General features: G+C 52.2%; 2 protein-coding genes and 1 long non-coding RNA gene across 7 annotated transcripts in view; 1 reads left to right on the plus strand and 2 right to left on the minus strand.

Moving 5' to 3' along the window:
* SYNRG (synergin gamma) overlaps positions 1-445 on the minus strand; it is a 36,074-nt gene extending 35,629 nt beyond the window's left edge. For all 5 annotated transcript variants that reach the window (XM_053961010.1, XM_053961009.1, XM_053961008.1 and 2 more), the window contains exon 1: positions 375-445. In XM_053961010.1, the coding sequence (XP_053816985.1) occupies positions 375-445 (71 nt within the window). The remainder of the gene's footprint in view (positions 1-374) is intronic.
* A 1,663-nt stretch (positions 446-2,108) lies between these two features.
* On the minus strand, positions 2,109-8,026 carry DDX52 (DExD-box helicase 52). The gene is made up of 15 exons (XM_053961011.1): positions 7,909-8,026; positions 7,598-7,814; positions 7,161-7,291; positions 6,777-6,962; positions 6,402-6,545; positions 5,517-5,628; positions 5,202-5,274; positions 4,923-5,126; positions 4,421-4,511; positions 4,112-4,234; positions 3,735-3,885; positions 3,421-3,496; positions 3,173-3,244; positions 2,962-3,054; positions 2,109-2,690 (listed from the first exon to the last, which is right to left on the minus strand). Exons 1-15 carry the CDS (start codon positions 7,993-7,995, stop codon positions 2,603-2,605), a joined length of 1,848 nt encoding a protein of 615 aa, XP_053816986.1. The 5' UTR covers positions 7,996-8,026; the 3' UTR covers positions 2,109-2,602.
* Positions 8,027-8,115: 89 nt separating this feature from the next.
* Positions 8,116-8,932, plus strand: LOC128798238 (uncharacterized). Its single transcript, XR_008434364.1, has 2 exons — positions 8,116-8,502; positions 8,797-8,932. It is a non-coding gene; the product is annotated as an uncharacterized LOC128798238 (long non-coding RNA).
* The last annotated feature ends 5,510 nt before the right edge of the window (positions 8,933-14,442 follow it).

Consider the following 14,442-nt stretch of genomic DNA (forward strand, 5'->3'; position numbering starts at 1 on the left):
CCCAACACCCCACAAAGCTCACCTGACAACCCACGAACCCCACCTGGGACCCCCACCCAAGACCCCACGAACCTCACCCGAGACCCCACCTGCGACCCCCACATCCCACCCGGGATGTAGCACACCTGAGAGCCTACGCACCCAACCTGGGACCCCCCCGCCACACCTCAGTCCGAAACCCCGCACAGCCCACCTGGCCCCTGACCCCCCCCTGCCCTCACATCCCACCTGCACTCCGAGCCCCCACCCCAGCCCTCTCATCGCCCCCCATCTCTTGCCCCTCCCCGCGTCCCCTTAATTCCCCATCATCGCCGCCCCGCTTTGTCCGCTCCCTCTCCGCAGCCCCTCGCCCGCTGCTCCCGGTCACCACCGACCTGGCGGCCCCGGCCGCTCCGCCGCCCGCCCCGCCGGCGCCCCCCGCGCCGGGCCCGGGCCGCAGCGCCATCTTCGCGCTCGGCCCCGCCGTCTGTCAGCGGAGCGGCGGCGGCGGCTTCCGGGGCCGGCCCGGGCAGGCACCGCCCTCGGCCCCGCCGCTCCCCCGTTCTACAGCCCCTCGGTGTCTCCGTTCCACGGCCCCACGGCTGCAAAGCTCCACAGAGCCAGGGCCCCTCGGTGTTTCCATCCCACAGCTCCACAGAGCCACGGCCCCTCGGTGTCTCCGTTCCACAGTCCCACGGGTGCACAGCCCCACAGAGCCACGGCCCCTCGGTGTCTCCGTTCCACAGCCCCACAGAGCCACGGCCCCTCGGTGTCTCCGTTCCACAGTCCCACGGGTGCACAGCCCCACAGAGCCACGGCCCCTCGGTGTCTCTGTTCCACGGCCCCACGGCTGCAAAGCTCCACAGAGCCACGGCCCCTCGGTGTTTCCATTCCACAGCTCCACAGAGCCACGGCCCCTCGGTGTCTCCGTTCCACAGCCCCACGGGTGCACAGCCCCACAGAGCCACGGCCTCTCGGTGTTTCCATTCCACAGCCCCACAGAGCCACGGCCTCTCGGTTCCTCTGCTCCACAGAGCCACGACACCTCGGTGTCTCCGTTCCACAGCCCCACGGGTGCACAGCCCCACAGAGCCACGGCCCCTCGGTGTTTCCATTCCACAAACCCACAGAGCCACAGCCCCACAGAGTCACGGCCTCTCGGTTCTTCCGTTCCACAGCCCCACAGAGCCACAGTCCCACGGCTCCTCCGTTCCACGGCCCCACAGCTCCTCTGTGTCGCAGCCACACAGAGCCACAGCCCTACATCCCCTCGCTTCCACAGCCCCATGATCCCGCAGCTCCTCGCTTCCACATCCACAGAGCCCCTTGGTTCCACAGCCCAACTCCATTCCTCCATTCCACAGGCCCTCGATTCCTCCGCTCCACCGACCCAAAGCCCCGCGGGTTCTCGGTTTCACACCCCCACAGCCCCTCGATTCCTCAGCCTCACATCCCCTCAGTCCTCAGCCCCACATCCCCTCAACCCCTCGGTTCCTCAGCCCCACATCCCTTCGGTTCCTCGGCTCCACAACCCCGCGGTCACCCGGGAACGGCCTGGATGGGGATGAGTGGCCCCTCCTTCCCCTCGGTCACACCGATTTCCAGCATCCAAACCACTGCTTTTCCGTAAAAAGGAAAAAAGAAAGTGCCACCTTTGTGCCCGACCTCCCCCCGGGGTCACCTGGGGACACGCGACAAGAGCCTGAAGTGACAGGACAAGGGGCAATGGATTCACAGCGACAGAGGGAGGGTTAGACGGGATATTGGGAATAAATTCCTCCCTGTGAGGGTGCTGGGGCCGTGGCACAGGGCACTGTGCCTGCCCCATCCAAACCAGATTAAACCAAGACAATCCTGTCCAGAAATTCTTCCTTAAAGGATTGTAGTTACAAAGAAGCCATTCCTGCCCGACTGGAATTCTGATGACAAAAGCAGAGTGGGCTGAGAACACACTGGGCAGATGAAGACAGGGAAAACACACAGAGCTGGGCCTTTTTTGCCTGCAGACTTTTTCCACCGAGGCTGCACAGACTCACAGGTCTCTGAATTAGCATCTTATGACCTTGTTTATTCTAGTTTCAGGCTCAGTTATAAAACCGTACAAAATTACTGGACATGTAAAGTATTAGTTATTTCAATATAATTTTATTGAAGAAAAACAGTAGGCTTTACTTTCACATACAAGTGGGTTTGTTTTGGCTTTTTTGAAGTGTCCAGGGAAGTCTCTGACAGCTGTGTTTATCAAAACTGACAGTAAACATTGTATGGTTTTTGTCTCTGAATCTCCTGGAAGTGTCTAAAAAATGTATTGGGGCAATCTTAACACAGACAATATTTTCAAGGAGCAGTACAAAACTGTGTGAAAGTAACACAAACTGATGCTGGTTTTGAACTATTGTCAGAACTACACGGCATTCACTGCACGAGCACATGCTCCAGCTTCTATAAGAAGCATCCAGGAATTCTCTTCTGGCATTGCAGTAGAGAATTTCTAGCATGTAAACCTCCACCCTCACCCCAAAGGAAACATGAGAAATGTTTTTCTCCCTTCACCATCGCTGCCATCTTCATTCTTCTGTTCCAGCACAGACAGAGGTGTCAGCCCCAGCTCGCCAGCCTGAATTCAGCTTTCTGAAACAGTCTGTAATTTACTGCCATTTTTGTCTTCTATACCTTTCTTCTTTCCCTTAGTATTTTCCTTTGTAGTTTTCCTACAAGAAACACAACGGAGATCAAGACACCTGAACATAACCAGTGGCTTAAACTCAGGCTGCTGTCACCTGACACATGGCACCACACAAGGCAAAATGTTGTCATTAATCCAAGCTCCAGCAGACAGATACTGACACTAAAACTTCATCACTAAAATCTTTATGACTGGGTGGTTCATCCCAACAAGTTATCTGCTACTTGGCTTGAATTTTCTGGGCTGTTTCTGGATAAACAGCATCTCTTACCTCCTCTTCAGCAAAACCTACTTACATTTTTCTTTTGCCTTTTTTCAAGAAGCACTTTGGGGTGGTACAAATGGATTCTCTTGTCAAAGGTTTCTTAATTAATTTCTTCTTTTGTTTGCTGAGAACAACATTTAGTGAAGAAAGATGAAATTACTAGGGTTTCTAGTTCTAGAAACTACCATAAGTTATTAAAAAGCACTGATTAAAAGACTGGTCAACTGCTCAGATGAACATACCTCTGCAGTTTGGGCAAATGTTTTATGTATTCTGGCACAGGACAGCCAGCTCGCTGGATAACGTTGGCAATACTGGAAAGGAGAGGAGGGAAGAGATCAACCCCAGTGCTTGGACAAGTGATAAATATTTTTTTGTGGAAAATAGCAAACAAAAAAAAAAAAAGGCTTGTTTGTTGTTGGTCTTTTGTTTTGTGGTGATTTTTTTTAAAGCAAGAAATAAAGACATCATTAATAAAAAGACATATTACCTCCGTAATAAAGGTTTATCATCTTCTGTAAAGAAAGTGACTGCCTTTCCTCTGTGTCCTGCTCTTCCAGTACGACCTGCCAAGCACACATTTTGCAGAGCAGAGATTTTACTTCAGACATCTCCCTTTATTCCTCCTCACAGACCAAGGATATACCAAGCAGCCAATCCGCAAACATTGCTCCCAGTGAATAAAAGCACAGCTATGTCTGAAACATCTAAATAAAGTTCACAGAGAGCTGACAAAAACAAGAGCATCTACATTAAAGACGTCAGAAATGGGGAAAAGGAGGTGATTTGTGAGCCATGCCTCACCTATCCTGTGGATGTATTCCACTGCACTCGTTGGCAAATCATAATTGATGACCATATTCACACCTTTGAAGTCCATCCCTCGAGCCAGTAACGCGGAGCAGATGAGCACCCAGATCTTCCCAGCTCTGAAACTCTGCACTACTTTGTCTCTCTAGGAAAAGAACAGAAAAGATATTTGGAAAGAGTCCCAGTAGCAAATTGAGAAAGGAGGTGAACTTGTTTCCTTAAAGTTGTCATGATGTTAAGGAATAAAACTAAACACCTGAACAAAAACCTGCAGGAATTTGGTGCCACGGTTACCTGGAGTTGCATTCCAACACTCTTGCTTTTACCTTTCTTTCTAAAGCATTTCTTGAAAAGAAATAAAATCCTCCTACCTGTTGCTGAGTCTTGTCTGCATGGATGACATCCACATTGATGCCTTCATAAATAAGCTCATGGAAAAGCTCTTTAGCCCTCTCAATAGACTGTACAAAAACAAGGACTGGAGGAGCAAAACCCTGCAAAAGAGTAAGTTGATCTCAGGTTCCAAAGTTCTTTTCCTTGCAGAAACTGAGACACGGCAGATTTGGGCAATGGTTTAACATGTGTCACAGAGAAGTGTTTGACCTGGGAAATTGGGAGTCTCTGACAGACCATAGCTCAGTTGAACAGGAAGAAGAACATGCCCAGTCTCTCCAAAATACCTTTTTAACGAGCTCTCTCATTGCTGTTAGTTTTCCTGTCTCAGATCCAACAAACAGCAGCTCTTGTTCTACTGTCTCTGCTGCAGAGTTTCTGAAACCAGAAATCCAACAGAAACACTTCAGTATTTTTAATATACATTAACAAAAACTTATATATTAATAAATACATGTTATATATATATATATATATATATATATATATATATATAACCCCCATAAAAATATAACCTGGTGGATGAGAAATACTGCACAACAAAACCTACTTCACCAGTGCACGATCCTAAGATTGATGTTTATTTGATGATAAAGTACTTGGCAAAGGAAAAGAACACTTTATTCAACACAAGAGAAACATCTACGTGCCTACACAAATTTCTCTGGAGACAAACAACCTGCAGTGCTGACTAACAACAGCCACAAAACCAAGCAGACTGATGATGCAAAGAAAACAATTTCCCAGGAAATTAAAAAAAAAAAAAAAAAAGAAGCAGAAAACACCTACCTTGCCCCAACAGACACCAGCACAACGTTGTCCAGGTTGAGCTTACACCACTCCTCCACGTCGTGGGCAAAGGTAGCACTGAACAGGGCTCTCCTGGCCAGGTGGGAGGTGCATGCCAGGAAGATTGTACCCAGCTGCTCCCTGAATCCTGACTTGCCATCCTCAAACAGCTTGTCCGACTCATCCACCACCAGCCACTCCACGCTAGGAACAGGGAGGTTTGATTTTCAGGAGAGCCACTTCGGAGTGGCAAAGCACAATTGGAACAGACTCTCCTACCTGCTCAAGTCTATTGCTGGAGGATCTTCTTTCAGCAAATAAATGAGTCTGTTAGGAGTAGTAACCAGTATATCTGTTAAAAGAAAAGAAGCAAAATGTCTAAGAAAGACACAAAATAAACCAAACAGAGCCCTAAGAAACACCAGATCCAAGCCAGCCTGCCAGAGGTACAGTTTAGCAGAGCCCATGTCAGGCTCACTTCCCATTTCTTCCGTGCCACTTTTTAACCATCTCTTTAAAACCACACAGCCCAAAGAGAAAGGTCAGTGACACTTTTTAATTTTTTAGATGCACTTCAGTCATTAGAGCAGTTACCAAATTTCTTGGAAGACTTGGGCCCAAACTTCTTGGCTGCCTCAGCTGCCTTGTGGATCATGTGGATTCTGAAGCCTGTGCCCTCTGCCAGCTTCACCAGCTCCCGGTGGGTCTGAAAAGGCAGCAGAGATTGGATTTCCCAACTGAGCTGATGAGCTTTTCTAACCAAAAAACTGCTGGCCATCGTGGAGTCTTGGAATGCTTTGGGTTGGAAGGGACATTAAAGCTCATCCAGCTCCCCCTGCCATGGCAGGGACACCTGCCACTGTCCCAGGCTGCTCCAAGCCCTGTCCAGCCCAGCCTTGGGCACTTCCAGGGATCCAGGGGCAGCCACAGCTGCTCTGGGCAACCTAATCCTGAAGCCAGAGCTTCAAACCCCACCCTGATTTCAGTGTTAGGAGAAAGCTCTCTGGTTCCCTTAGCATCATAGAATGCAGCTCTCTAACAAGCATTATTCACATCACTACCATATGTGGCTCCCTCTTTCACATGAACAAGAACTGCCCAAAGGTGTCATTTTTATTTCATTTCAGTAACACAGCTTTGTTATAACGTTATCCCTTGAAATTCCAAGTTTGGGACAAACAGATAAACCTCTCACAGCAATCTCAAGTAGGAAAGGAGGTTTTAAGAGCACCTGAGCACTGGGCAGTTTAAAAGATGATCAAAGAATCTCGAGCCTCTAATCTAATCATTTAGATTAGACTCAGATAATAGATATGTACCTACTCCACAAAAGTCAGGAGACTTGAAAGAAACATTTAAATTAGCTTTCTCTGATATGTGAGGGCAATAAAGGAAAGAAAATATTTACAAAGGTGCTATTTTGCTGATGCAGGGTGGAAACACTGAAGCCCATCAGTGTGAGATTCCCTCAACACACACCTGGCTGGCAAGTTCTCGGGTGGGTGATATGATCAGAGCCCTGAATCCTTTGTTCCTGGGCTGTTTCAGATGTGTTAAGAGAGGGATACAAAATGCCAGTGTTTTTCCAGACCCTGTAGGAGCTGAAGCCAGAAGCTCCCGACCCTGTAAGAAAAAAAAAACAACTTATATTTCAGTAGGGAAAAAAAACAAAGAGTAAAAAATTCCATTCCCATAAATATCAATGCTGCAAACCGACTTTAGGAAAAGCATAGATGAGGAGAACTGAAAAAGCCAAGCTTTCAATTTTGATGAAGGTGATCCAGGTTTGGAACTGCCCCAGAGGCAGCCATGGCCCAGATCTGGGCAGAGCCCCTGAAACCCCAGAGAACTCACGTGCAGCATGACAGGAATTGCCTGCATCTGGATGGCTGTTGGGACGTGGAAGCCTGCAGCCTGGATATTCTCCATGATTTTAGGGTGCACTTTGTACTCCTCCTGAAGCTGCCCAAAGGTGGCAATGGGGTCAGGGAGATCTGTTCCCTGCACGTTGATCCTGTGCTGGTGCCTGAAGCGATTGATCTGCGAGGCAAAAGGCAAACTCCTTCTTTTGCATTTGCACCACGAAACTCACCACGTGTGCATTCCTCTCCTGGCTCCTTCCCCCACTCTCAGTCACCCTCCTCCAGTGAGGCATCACCACAAACACACCTCAGTTTTAGATCAAACACCCACAGAACACCAGGAACCTCTTGCTGCATCAGAATTCCCTGGTCCCACCTTTTCTCTCCTCAAGCGTTCGAGCTTCTCTGCAGAAGGTTTTTTGTCCTTTGCATCTTCAAGTTTTGCTTCCAGAGAGGACATCCACTTTATTCCATCGTTTTCTGACAGCTCTGGCATTGATGCTGCTCCTGGAAGTTGCAGACAAGTCGAAATTTCCTTTAGTAAAATACAGACAGGCATTATTTGGAGACAGACAGAACCTCAGAACCCTTTTTCTCTCATTCCCAACGAAGCTAAGGAAGACTCCAGAAGGATGGCAACCACAGCCCCAGCTCTCAGCACTGAGCCTTGGCCCAGTGATGAGATCAGCTCTGAGCCAGGCCAGCCAAGGACCCCAGAACTGGATGGGCTTGAAGGTCCCTTCCAACCCAAACCATTCTGGGATCCTTTGATGATTCTGCCAGGGATACACGTGTGTGTGTGTTTACAGATACCTCGCGTCTTTTTCTTTTTTCTTTTCCCTCCACTGCTTTCTGCCGTTCTTTTCCTCTTTCCATCGTTTTCCCCTGCTCCACCTTTCTGCTGCTTCACCTCCTCTTCAGCCCCTGCGAGCCCCCCGGCCTCCTCGGCAGATCCCTGAGGGGCTCCCTCCTTGCTCCCGAAGAAGTCGAGGCTCTCCAGCGAGACGCTGCCGCGGTTCCCTTTAACCACCTGCGGGAGAACAGGGTGAGACGCCACGGCCAGGCCCCGGAGCCTGAACCGCGCACGGGCCGCTCCCCGAGCCCTCCCCTCGCCGTCCCCGCACCCCGAAGCGCCGCGCGTCCAGCCCGAAGCGCCGCACGTCAAAGCGAGCCCCGGCTCCCAAGCGGCGGAACAGCTCGTGGGTCTCCATGCTGCCGCGCTCCCGGCGGCCCCCGCGCCGCCGCCGGAAGCGGGGAGCACTTCCGGCGGGGGGCCGGATGCCATGGCAACGGCCCGCGGGCGGCATGGCGGCCCGTTACCATGGCGACAGCGCGGGCGGCCTTCCCTAGGCCGCAGCGCGATGGGAACGGCTGTCGCGACAGCACGGAGGCGACGAGGGAGCATTCCTTCCCTCTGTGGATGCCTCCGTGCGGCCCCGTCCGGCCCTGCCGCAGTGCTGGAGTCTGGCAGGGAGCAGCCAGGAGGGTGTGGGTGCTGCCCTGTGCGCGACCGCTTCGCTCAGTCCTTGATTTGTACTCCTACAATCCAGCCTGGCGAGCCCGCCTGAGGAGAGAAATGCTTGAGGCCGTGGCAGGAGCAACCTGGCAACTGGCTGAGCTCCTCAGGGCATTCAAGAAAGTTTGCCCAGATTAAGATCAGAATTTATTTAATTAATGTATTTATTCATTATGATAAGCTGCGAGATCCAATAATGCAGGTAAATCTAGTACTCTCTATCAGATCAAAGAATGCAGATTTTTCCTGGTTGTTCATGAAGGAAAACAAACAGAAATTTAATTAGCAGGAACAACAATTATTTAATGTAATAAAAGTCTAGAGGGCTAAAGGTGTATGTTGCTGAATTCCAAGAGCTCCGAGACATATAGGCCATGGCTGTTCCTCCTGTAACATTCACTACTTTAATAACAAACTTTGAGATGAAGAATTGGGTAAAGCTGATCCTCCCCTCCGCCCTTCTCTGCCTGATTTATAGCTCTTTTTTCTTTACCAGACCTTTAACTTCCCAGCCAATGGGTGGAAGCAGAGCCAGGGACCGGGGTGCAGAGCAGCACAGCGGTGACATTTCCCTTTCTTGTGTCCCCAGCGGTGTATTTACAGTGAATAAAGACCCAGCTCTGCATCCTCGGTGCAGTTCCCAGGCTGAGGCTCCTGCTTTCTGCCGGGAGCAGTGACTGATGGTTGCTGCGAGAGGATGGGGAAGAAGAATGTGGGGGCATTTGTGTGACAAAGAACTATAAATCATCTCCAATATCCATCACTCGCCGAGGGATGCTGCTGGCAGATTCAAGAGTGAGGAAACAGGGAATATTCTCTCCATCGGTCAGCCGGGAAATCCCTCTGTGTCAGGGGTGAGTGAGCAGCTCTGCTTCCGAGGGCAGAGAGCCCCGTGCCAGGAGCGAGGCACCGTGGAACATCCCGAGCTGGGACCGTCCAGACCTGCCCACACACCCCAACAATCCCACCCTGAGAGCATTGTCCGAAAGCTCCTGGAGCAATGGGGAGCCTGTTCCAGCCCTGACCACGCTCTGCAGCTCCTGGGGCTCTCCTCACTCTCCTGCTCTGAGCACAGTTCTTACAGCCCGGGGTTCCTGGGGTCCATCCGACCCCGGCTGCCGTAGGTGTCCCAGATAGCTCTGGGCTGATAAACACAACCTGCCCAGGTCCCTCAGGCGAGCTCCCAGCCACGGGCAATCTCAGCAAGCAGCTCAGCTCTTGAGATCAGCTCCTTGGTGAATTCAGCTCTTTGGTGAATTCAGCTCTTTGGTGAATTCAGCTCTTTGTTGAATTCAGCTCTTCAGTGATTTCAGCTCTTCAGTGATTTCAACTCTTCAGTGATTTCAGCTCTTCAGTGAATTCAGCTCTTTGGTGAATTCAGCTCTTTGTTGAATTCAGCTCTTTGGTGAATTCAGCTCTTTGTTGAATTCAACTCTTCAGTGATTTCAGCTCTTTGTTGAATTCAGCTCTTCAGTGATTTCAGCTCTTTGGTGAATTCAGCTCCTTGGTGAATTCAGCTCCTTGGTGAATTCAGCTCTTCAGTGAATTCAGCTCTTTGTTGAATTCAGCTCTTTGTTGAATTCAGCTCTTCAGTGATTTCAGCTCTTCGGTGAATTCAGCTCCTTGGTGATTTCAGCTCTTTGCTCGCTGAGTGCCTCGGCAGACGCAGGGATAGAGAGAGGAGAGGCTGTATGAGGTTCCACAGCGGTGTCTTTATCCGCAGCTCCTGCGAAGGGTTCCAGTGACAGCTCTTCTGCCAAACTGGGCAGAAATGGGGCTTATATAGGGTACAGGGGTGTTGGAAATTGTCCAACAGTAAGGGTTGAGGTGAATATGACCTATGGTCTTACAGAGAGATAACGAGGGTCTGAATGTGGAAGAGGGGCTGCTTTGGTCCACTCATCATGACCAGGCATTTCTTACCTTAGGCGAGTGACCGCCAGGGAGGCCTTGCAGGGCCTCTGCCTGCTACCCCCAGTGACCTAAAGCCATGCAGACACGGGCCTCCCTCAGGTGCCAGAAACCCCACGCGGCAAAGGACGCCGCGCTTAGTTCCCTGCCCCTGATCCAACCCTGTGAGGAAACATCCTCCTGTGCCAGGCTAAGGGGGCACCCAGAGGGGCCAACAGCCTTCATGGCAGCAGCTGCTGTGTTCCCCTGAGCCCCTGGGCTGGCTGTAGCCGTGGCAGGGGAGCGGAGCGCTGCCCGTTCTGCCTGGAGGAATGTGCCCCCTCTTGACGGAGTAAAAAAGTTACCCTTTGTCTCCTTAAAAAAGGAAAAAAGCCCAGAAGTTTCTCTCCTCAATTTGGTTCAAAGACACCTCATAGGACCTTGGAGACTTCACCTCAAACTTAAGGATAGCCAATTGGACAGCAGCCAAAAAGTCCCTCCTGAGCAATTCACCAGAAAAAGAAGAGAACAAATGAAGTAAATCGCTTTTGTGAAATGTTTTAGCAGGAGCAAGAACCTCTAGCCCTGGCTCTGTTTTTCTCTGTAAAGAGCTTTTTTATTTTGCCTTTTATTAAAACTTTTTTGTTTCCAACACTGTCACAGGAGTGTGATCCTGGTACTTTTATGCCACCTGAGGTAGCTGAGCTATCAAGGGTATGATGATTGTCTATGAGAGCTTACAAGACCTGGCTCAAACAGACAAAACATTAGATGCCCGTGAGCTGCACGGGATGTGGGGCAGAGCCCAGGCTCCCGGTGTCACTGGTTATCCTTGCAGGACTGCAGCAGGTACGGGTGGCTGGGGAATAGGTGCTCTCCTGGCCCTGACACGGCCCCAGCCCTGCAGGGCTCAGGGATCTCCGGGCTGGTGCAGAGCAGCTCAGGTGAGATGTGCCACTGGGCAGGCCCTGGGCACGGAGCTGAAATAAAATCCCATCATATGGCCGAGCAGATCAGGTGCCTGCATTTATTCCACCACATGCACAGCCAGGTCCGAGTCCCCGTAGCCGTGAGCTCCTGGAGAAATCCAGCCAAGCCAAGGTGTCTGCGTGTGCCCGTGTGTTCCACAGCTGACGGCAGCACGGTGGGGCTGCTGCACGTGTGCCCCCCACGCCCTGCCCTGCTGCTCCATCAGCAGCACTGATATGCACATAGGAGTCAATTAGCCCGGCGCAGCGCCCTGCTGACCTCTGACCCCTGCTGTGTCCCCCGATCCATTAACAGGCCCGCAGCCCTTAGCTCTCAGTATGAATTGATGTAGCATCCATTCTCTTGCAGCACAGAAACATGCGTCCTCATTCAGCTGTCCATTTCCACTTTCTGTCCCTTTGTCCTGCCCTTCTGTTCCCTGTGTTGCTAACCTGGTCACCACTTCTTGACCCCACGTCCTCGTCCCTCCCAAGGGTGTTGTAATCCCAACCACTACCAAAAAACTTTTACTTTTTTTCCCCTTTACTCACATCTTATTTAGCAAAAAATGGTTTCCAGCAGTGTGGGAGCTTTGATCCCCTATTCAAGAAATCCTTGCAATGTTTTTTTAAAGACTTTCTTTCTGAGGCAAATGAATTCTTCATAAAGGGGGAAATGGTGTGCTGGTTGGGCTCTGTTCATCTGAGGAAGACAAATGATCTGTTTTATTACTTGAAAAGCATAACAGTTGAGTGTGTAGATTTGTGATTTATCTGTAATTAAGAATCCACTTGAGCAGCCTATTAATTACAGAGAGGAGGATTAGTTTTGCTGAGTAGAAAAGTAAAATCAAAGTTCCTTGAATTAGAAGACAGCGAAAACGCCTGAGGCTTTGCTTTTCCGTGGCTCTGCATTACGCCTACACTGGGACAGGACAACTCTAGGGCACAATTGAGTTTTTAGACTTTTAATTTTTCTCTCTTGGTCAGAGAAATAAAGTCCAGGGGCTCAGAGACCTCTCCCTGCTGGTGCTGGTGGCTCCCCCAGAGCTCCCGTTCTGCCTGGGCTGCTCCTTTCCCTCGGGGCTGCAGCAAGGGAGAAGGATCCTGCCGGATTCACTGGTCCCCTGGCTGCTGCGGGGAGCCCAGGCCACGGCAGGGCAGCGCCCGGAGCTGCAGGAACAATCACAGACACGCTGGAGCAGGCAGAGAGCTTTTCTCTGGATGCTGAGTGCCTTTTGAAGTGTTTGGGTGCAGCGCGTTGGTTCAGGACAGCAAACTGTTCCCGAGCTGTTCTGCTCTCTTCCTGGCTCACACCTGTGCCCCACCAAACCCCTTCACGGACGAGTGGAGCTGCTGCGGGCACATCACGGGCAGGGCAGGGCAGGGCAGGGCAGCGGGCGGTGATCAGCGCCAAGCGCCGGGCACAGGGAGCGCTCCGGCTGCGGCTCCTGCCCCGGGCCAGCCCTGCACAGCCCGGCCTCGCCAGGGAGCACCCTCTGCACCGCTCGGTGCGCTCCTCAACCCCGCCAGCAGCTCGAGGGCTTCACCGGCTGAGCCTGTGTGCGGTCCGCGGGGAGGGACAGCGCTGCCCCCTGTCACCTGTCCGGCAGCGCCGGGAGCTCCGCGGGGAGAGCAGCCTGGCCTGGCACAGCCCGGCCTGGCACAGCCCCGCCTGGCACAGCCCCGCCTGGCACAGCCCCGCTCTGCTGCCACTGCCTTTGCTGCTGACACTCCCAGCAGATCCGGCCACCTGGCCGGACTGGCAGAACGGGTCTGCAAAGCCCGCAGTGTGAGCCGTGCTCTTGTGCAACTGCGCCTTCCTTACGTGCGCACGCACTCCGAGAGCATTTACAGCCACTGAAATGGCTCAGCTGGCTTTTGATGTCCCCAGGGAGGCCGGTGCGATGCCTTCCTGGCCAGCAGAACATCAGGGGAGAGCCGGCACTTCCTTGGCAGTCCAGTCTTTGCTGCTGGCCCGTGTGAGCCCGGCTGGCTGCAGCCCAGCCAGCACCAGGGGTCTGGATGGCAGCTGAGCCCCAGCACTGCCCTGGCAGCGAGGTGGGCACCAGCACCGGGCTGCTGTCACACCCCTGGGGACAGGGACCCAGGCACCAGGCCCCCAGAGCTCTGCCTGGACATGTTTCCCTGTCTCCATTCCTCCCACAGTGATGGAGGTGATCACTGCTCTGAGGGACAGCCAGAGCCCCATGCCCAGGGTTTGATAAGGCTTTGTCGTGGCTCTGGGGCGGGCAGCGAGGGCAGCCCATCTGGTTCTGACCCAGTGACTTTGCTGGCAGCACTGACAGCACAAACAGGAGGCTGTTGGGGCATGGGACTTGCCCGTCGGGGCAGCTGCCACAGCTGTGCTCTCCTTGGAGGTGAAGGAGAGGTCATGCTCCTGCCCAGCCCTCCACACCCCACCTCTGCACATCTCAGGCTTCCCGGTGCTCTTCCCCTGACCCTCAGCCCACGGGCTGGGGAAGCAGCATGAAAACAGAGAGAGCTTTGGGTGATACCTCCATGGACAGAGCAGGTCCTTGTGTCCCACAGACCCACAGCAGCCCTGACCTGTTACCTGTTACCCCCTGGCAGTGCTGGGATTTGGGGGATTATTCCTTTGTACCCACACCTGCACTTTAAATTTAGTGCAGCCTTGTCCCTATGCCCATGAAGGAGGCTGCAGCTCACGTGAAAAGACAATGTTAAAGCCTCGTGGCAACCTGTGAATCCTCACACGCAAGGAATTCCCTTGTAAGCAGCTTTGAACTGTAAAATAGTCACCCAGCCCTGTAAAACTGTTTTGGTCATAAACGAACTTTGTCATGGCTCTGCTGGTTTCTTTGCCCCATAACAACTGCATCAGACACAAACACCACGTGCCCGACAGCAACAGGAGGAAAAAAGTATCTTCCAGGAGCTTCACTTGACATGACATTTCATTTTCCAGCAATTTAATGAGGCAGCCAGGGCACCTGTGGGAGCAAACATCCCACCCAGGGCTTCTCCGAGCAAGGTGAGGTCCAGGGACAGTCCCAGCCCCAGCCCAGCTGCTGCAGAGGCTGCCCTGAAGAGTTTTGTGTGGTATTTACCATCCAGAAAGGTTTCCTCAGCCAGAGGTTAACTCAAAATCAGAGGAAGCTTTCTCCCCACGCAGGTATGTGTAGCACCCACAGCACCCTTAGCAACCTGCCCTGCTTCCCCCCTTCCCAGACCCTGCTGCCCAGGGATGGGAAGTGACAGCACACAATCCCTGTTCAGCAGCTTCAGAAACCCACACCTCT

The sequence above is a fragment of the Vidua chalybeata genome, chromosome 20, assembly GCF_026979565.1.
Source record: "Vidua chalybeata isolate OUT-0048 chromosome 20, bVidCha1 merged haplotype, whole genome shotgun sequence".
Taxonomy (NCBI): domain Eukaryota; kingdom Metazoa; phylum Chordata; class Aves; order Passeriformes; family Viduidae; genus Vidua; species Vidua chalybeata.

What these genes read in the sequence shown, in the direction of transcription:
- DDX52 (XM_053961011.1), bottom strand. Translation starts at nt 7,995, where the DNA reads ATGGAGACCCACGAGCTGTTCCGCCGCTTGGGAGCCGGGGCTCGCTTT. An exon ending in AACGCTTGAGGAGAGAAAAG is followed by an intron (nt 6,963 to 7,160) that starts GTGGGACCAGGG and finishes TTTGCCTCGCAG; the next exon opens with ATCAATCGCTTCAGGCACCA. An exon ending in GGAATACATCCACAGGATAG is followed by an intron (nt 3,497 to 3,734) that starts GTGAGGCATGGC and finishes TGTGCTTGGCAG; the next exon opens with GTCGTACTGGAAGAGCAGGA.